We start from the raw sequence: 5,922 nt of genomic DNA, 5'->3' as shown, positions 1-5,922 counted from the left end.
TTTACATCCTGAAAGCCATCAAATTATTTAAATCAAATAAATTAAAAGATTAGATACGAAAATTAAAATTTTGAAGGTCGGATAATCGAATTAAAATGGTCTATAGTTCAGGTAAGTTGTCTACATTTTTACCAAAAATAAATAGTATTTTTTTCTCATCATACCACAATCTTTCACCAATTTCAAATAGAATCTAAACAAAAAAAAATCTAGAAGCTTCAAAATCAACGATGCCGTATTGGGAAACTCTCGATCTGCTGTAACGTATTAATTTTACTTTCATTCAAGAATATGTTAGGTGTTTTTTAATACTAAAAAAAGAATTTTTAAAACAATAAAAAAAGGATTATAATATTTGGATAAAAATAAAACTAATAGATAACAGCGGATCGGAGCTGACCAAGAAGCTACAACGAAAGCCAATGATGCCGTACTGGGAAACCCTTGATCCGCGGTAACATATGGTAATTTTACTTTCATCCAAGAATGTGTAAGGCGTTTTTTTAACATAAAATTCAAAAGAATTTTTTAAACCATAGAGAGAAAGATAATAATCTTTGAATAAAGATAAAACTAATACATGACAGCGGATCGGGGCTGACCAAGAAGCAGACAAAACTAACACATGACAGCGGATCGGATCTGACCAAGAAGCTAAAGCAAAAGCACATGGAGGAAGGTGGAAATGGGGGAATATTGCCATCCCACATTTCCCGGGCTTTTCACCAACCTCAAATGGTCTCATAACAGAAAACGGTCCAAAAAAAGGCCACCCCTTCCATAAGCTCACCTTTTCTTTCTCCTCCTCTCTCAACATGCACCCCACATTTCCCCCCTAGAATTTTTCCATATAAAAAATAGGAAAAAAAAAATAAATTAGGTGTAAAGAAAAAAAAAATAGAGAGAGAGAGAAGAGTCACTCAAATACCACCACCCAATAGTACAAATACAACAAGTTTCATTTTGGTCCTCAAACTGTCGAATTCGGCAGTTTGTGGTCCCTGAACTTTTTTAAAGAGTTTCATTTTTGCCCTTGTTTATATTTGCTATTAGAGGATAAGTTATTGCCTATATCTAATGCATCTATAGATTTATGTACCATGTACTTATCAATTATTGATTTATGTAATTATTTTCTGTACGTAAAAAGTCAGGCTTTTGAATTGAAAATATAGGACGAAAAATGAAAAGATAAATTCACGATGTATATACGAATACTTAGTTGAACTAGGTGCAGATAATAACTATTTAATATAACCTTATTAAAGGTTCAGGGTCTTCGAATGTTGAAATTAAAAGTTCGAGGACTAGAATGAAATTTGATCTAGGAACTAGTGGTGCAATTTACCCCCAAAAAATTGTCTTAGTTCCCAAAATAAACACACACCTTTGCATGGCTTTTTTGGTCTATAGAGAAGGGCCCTTGTTTTGTTTCTTTCTCATTTAGAAGCACTTCCCCCTCCTCCCCCTCCCCTCCCTCTCCCTTGCCTCATTGGAGAGGTGAGGTTTCCCCTCCTCAACCAACACTACATTCCTTTCCATTTCCTTGCACTACATCAAAAATCGCTTCAACATGCCTCACCCCGCGTTTCTCGACTTAAGCTGAGGCGATTTGCCGCATGTGATGGTTCGGTTCCTGAAGAGAGGTTTCAGTCTAGAGAGGTTCTTTCGCTGTGGAATGGTGATCGAGCACTTGGCGGGAAGGTCTCGGAGCGTGATTCTGGAGAGTCAGGGATCGTTGGAGGCCGCAGACGACAGGGTTAGCTCGAGGAGCGAGGGACCGACGGGACCGAGCAGGTCTTCAGAGGCCCAGAAGGTCGGCGTGCCGCTCTCTCGGTCCTCCGAGAGAGGGCCCAAGTCGCGGTTGGGCAAGGAGGGCGGCGGCAACAGCCAACCTTCGGGTAAGGAATGGCGAATTCGATGACATAGTGATGACCTTTTAATTGTTATATATGATGAGGCTTCGCGTAGTTCCACTTTGGTCTCGAACCTTTAGATTGTTGTAGTCTTATCAATTCGGTTCTATTCATCCATCAAATCAATAACCGACTTTCGCAATTTTCATATGGCAATTATGTGAGTGTTTCTATCCAAGTTAACCGAAAAAATTTTAGTTAAAAAGGCTTTATTTTTTTTTCCTTTCTTAGATATGGAGTTGATGAAGGAGAGGTTCGCGAAGCTGCTTCTCGGCGAAGACATGTCGGGCTCGGGCAAAGGAGTGTCTTCAGCTTTGGCTCTCTCCAATGCCATCACCAATCTTGCAGGCATATTAACCTATTTCACATTTGGGATAATTAGTACATGATGATTATATTAACTTGCAATAACTGTGTCCTATATTATTGCAGAAGCATACACATCTTAATAATGTTGTGCCATCATTAGTTGTCAAATCTAAAATATTGTTTCTGAGGAAACATGATTTACCTTATATTTATGTTCAAGAATGAAATGATTTAAGAAGCGATGATTGGCCTGAGCTATGGAAGTGCCTGACAACCCTGACAAAAATAAATGCAAATCATTCACGCCGAGGAAAGCGTCCTTACAGAATCCGTCCGACAGAGGAAAATGTCCTTATTAACTTGTTATTGTATTTCTCTGACACTCTTTCTCGCGCCCTGCCTTTCATATCTTTCTAATAATAATAGACTCACGACATTTTCACACTATCCAGTGTATCGCATTTCTACATAACTAGTTTTTCAAATCCATAACCTTCATACAGAATTTCTTTGATTTTGATTCATTTCACATGATGATCATATATTCTACAATAATTTGACTAATGTTTTATGGTTCCTCGTTTTCTTTTTTCTTTTCTTTTTCTTCTTCTGTAATTGTTTCAGCTTCTGTCTTCGGGGAGCGCTGGCGATTAGAACCGATGGCAGTTGAGAGGAAAGCAAGGTGGAGGAGAGAGATAGACTTGCTTTTATCGGTCACCGACCATATCGTAGAGTTTGTTCCGTCCCAACAAGTATCAAAGGATGGAACTAACATGGAGGTCACACTAGCAATCTGATTATAATTCTATGCAATTCAATAAACTTATTTCTGGACACTCACCTCAGCTATCATCATCTTTCACTTCTGCAGATTATGGTAACTCAGCAACGACGAGATCTTCTCATGAACATCCCTGCCTTGCGCAAGCTCGACGCAATGCTAATAGTAAGAAAGATTCAGAACTTCTAGTCCCCCGAAAACTAATGTGCTAATATGTTCTTCTTCTCTCTGTCGGGTAGGAATACCTCGACAATTTTAAAGACCACCAAGAGTTTACGTACGTGTCGAGAGATGCGAATGAGTCTGAGAAGGGTGGCGCGAAGAGGAAGGACGATAAGTGGTGGCTTCCGACGGTGAAAGTCCCTCCAAATGGCCTATCCGAAGTGTCGAGAAAATGGCTTCAGTATCAAAAGGAGCTTGTGAACCAAGTTCTCAAAGCAGCTATGGCTATAAATGCTAATGTTCTTATGGAGATGGAGATTCCAGAAGCCTACATCGAATCCCTTCCCAAGGTTTGGTTCGATCACACTTAAACTTACTGTTCATGCAGAGCTTTTCTAAGATTTCGTGAAAAATTTATTAACTTGATTGATATGCTTACGGTACTTGAACTGCTAATGCTATATACATTGAATTTGGTTTGTGCTTTACTTTTTATGGGGCTTGATATTCTATCCTTGTACTCTGTTATTGGCTCTGTTTGGCTTGGCTGCAGGCTCTGCAAATGTATTGTTTGAGCAGAGCTGCTCTAAGCAACACTTAGAGGTCGTTCATTGAATCCCTCCAATGATTTCTTGCTTTTGCCGAAGCAAAAGATTCAGATTGGAGCTTCTGCTTTGGGCCTCTAAGCTCATTTCAGTTTTTGGTCGCAGCAAAAGCTTCAGATTTTTATTTCAAAATGAATAGATGTTTGTTATTCGAGCAATCATGCGAAATAAGCACTTATGGTACTATGTAAGACAATTCACTTACCTGGCTAATTTTAATGCCGAAGATTCTAATAGCGAATTAGATGTTGGAAACTTTTGATTATTCGTTAAAATACAGTCTTAAAGTACTGGCCAAATTTTCACAATCTGATACCGATGTCTTTTTTTTTTTTTTTTTCATATAAACAAGCATTCCTCTTTGTTGATTTGTTTCTACGTGGTGGTAGCTTAATAGTCTTTGGCTCCTTTCACATTTTATATCTTCTATTGAAGTGTGTTGCTTCTTAATTCATGTTATAGAATGGGAGGGAAAGCCTCGGAGATTCAATCTATAAGAGCATAACAGTTGATGTTTTCGATCCCGACGAGTTCCTATCATCTCTAGACTTATCGACGGAGCACAAAATCCTGGACCTCAAAAATCGGATTGAAGCATCCATTGTCATTTGGAGGAGGAAGATGCATCATAAAGACGCCAAGTCCACATGGGGGGCGGGTGTCAGCATGGAGAAAAGGGAACAATTCGAAGAGAGAGCCGAGACCATTTTACTCATTATCAAGCATCGATTTCCTGGTATTCCTCAATCGTCTCTAGACATAAGCAAGATCCAATACAACAAGGTAAGAGATAGAATTTCACTTCATCTATTATGCTTTACTTTCGGTTTGGATAAACGGCACCAATGATCCCCAACCTTTCAATGATTTCAATTGGATCGCTAATCGTTGCATTCAATTCCAATCTTATTCTTTTTACTGGATTCTTCTATAAAGTTGAATACAGAGACCTGCATAATTGCCAAATGAGGATCCAAAATGTTGCTTATGCGCCACTTAGATGACAATTATGTTGATATTAATGTCAAAAGAGTGAGATTTAAACAAAATGTAATGGTTAAGGATGCAATTGTAACTATAAAAAGATTGTGGACAAATCTGGAACTATGCTAAAAGGCTGAAGAACAATGGTGCAATTTACCCTCAGTTTTCTTGGCATAGATTAATCTTACCATGTTGAATTCTTCAGGATGTTGGATACTCAATTTTGGAGAGCTACTCGAGGATTCTAGAAAGCCTAGCGTACAACGTAATGTCCCGGATCGATGATGTTCTCTATGCCGATTCCCTTGCCCGGGACCCAAATCTGTCAAAGAGAAGGCCTTCTTTAACAGATTCAGAGCTAGTTAAAGGAACGGTGAGGACCCTCGATCCCAAAGAAGAAATCGAGAAGCTGAATAAAATGGAAGCGCCCGCTTCGATGACGCTGTCGGATTTCATGGGTTGGCAGTTGGATCAAGATACTGAGGAAAAGAAGAAGGATTCAAATAACTTGGAGGACACATTAAATGTCGATGCTATCAAGTTAAAGAAGCCCCCGAACATTGTGACTAACAAGAAATTTTCTTATATTGAGAAGCTTCAGAACTTGGGAGGTTTGAGAAGCCCAACGGCGCGACACTAGAAGTCCTAGGATTAAAGAGAGAGAGGCATTATCTTCTGAGGGATAAAACAACTAAGGTCTATTAGTTGTTTTCAAGGGCTGTTGTTGTTGGTTTTCATTCATTTGGGTGCTATATAGGTTAAAAATGCTCCCCCTTTGTGTACTCTTCGAGTTATAACCTCATGGTAATACTTAAGTTTACAATGCGATTGAGATTCCCAATGCCCCAATGCCCTCTCCAGAAACAAAAGAAATTCTCCAAGAAAATTCGATTGTGTGGCTGGCATGATGCGTTATTTCTTTTCCTAGAAATACTTTGCGAATAAACTTCAAAGTTTCTTCAGTAGCATCAATAGTGATCAAGAACTTCTTAGCCTTGTCCAACAATCATCTTTTGAACATAACAGTACAATATTGGAATCCCATGTAGCCATCTTAAACAACTCCACGATCAATTGATCATTGAATGGCTAATAATGTTGATTGAGTAGCATTGTAATTCAATAATAAGTTGATTCTATTTCCAAGTAGCCTCCGATAAAAAGA

At 38.6% G+C, this 5,922-nt stretch overlaps 1 protein-coding gene and 1 long non-coding RNA gene across 2 annotated transcripts; one reads left to right on the top strand and one right to left on the bottom strand.

Moving 5' to 3' along the window:
- On the bottom strand, window positions 525-2,848 carry LOC109722317. Its single transcript, XR_002219445.1, has 2 exons — window positions 2,428-2,848; window positions 525-2,274 (listed from the first exon to the last, which is right to left on the bottom strand). It is a non-coding gene; the product is annotated as an uncharacterized LOC109722317 (long non-coding RNA).
- On the top strand, window positions 1,820-5,672 carry LOC109722315 (rho guanine nucleotide exchange factor 8-like). Its single transcript, XM_020250334.1, has 7 exons — window positions 1,820-1,901; window positions 2,148-2,264; window positions 2,850-3,004; window positions 3,097-3,171; window positions 3,246-3,518; window positions 4,236-4,556; window positions 4,963-5,672. The coding sequence occupies exons 2-7, from the start codon at window positions 2,150-2,152 to the stop codon at window positions 5,395-5,397; spliced, it is 1,374 nt and encodes a 457-aa protein (XP_020105923.1). The 5' UTR covers window positions 1,820-1,901; window positions 2,148-2,149; the 3' UTR covers window positions 5,398-5,672.

This window comes from Ananas comosus, linkage group 16, assembly GCF_001540865.1.
Source record: "Ananas comosus cultivar F153 linkage group 16, ASM154086v1, whole genome shotgun sequence".
NCBI lineage: Eukaryota > Viridiplantae > Streptophyta > Magnoliopsida > Poales > Bromeliaceae > Ananas > Ananas comosus.
The sequence above is the reverse complement of the archived record's forward strand: the minus strand, read 5'-3'. Positions and strand labels throughout refer to the sequence as shown.

Excerpts from the sequence above, each read along its gene's own strand:
- LOC109722315 (XM_020250334.1), top strand. The coding sequence starts at position 2,150 with ATGGAGTTGATGAAGGAGAGGTTCGCGAAGCTGCTTCTCGGCGAAGAC. Across the intron at positions 2,265-2,849 it reads TGCCATCACCAATCTTGCAG|CTTCTGTCTTCGGGGAGCGC; the intron begins GCATATTAACCT and ends TAATTGTTTCAG. Across the intron at positions 3,172-3,245 it reads AGCTCGACGCAATGCTAATA|GAATACCTCGACAATTTTAA; the intron begins GTAAGAAAGATT and ends TCTGTCGGGTAG.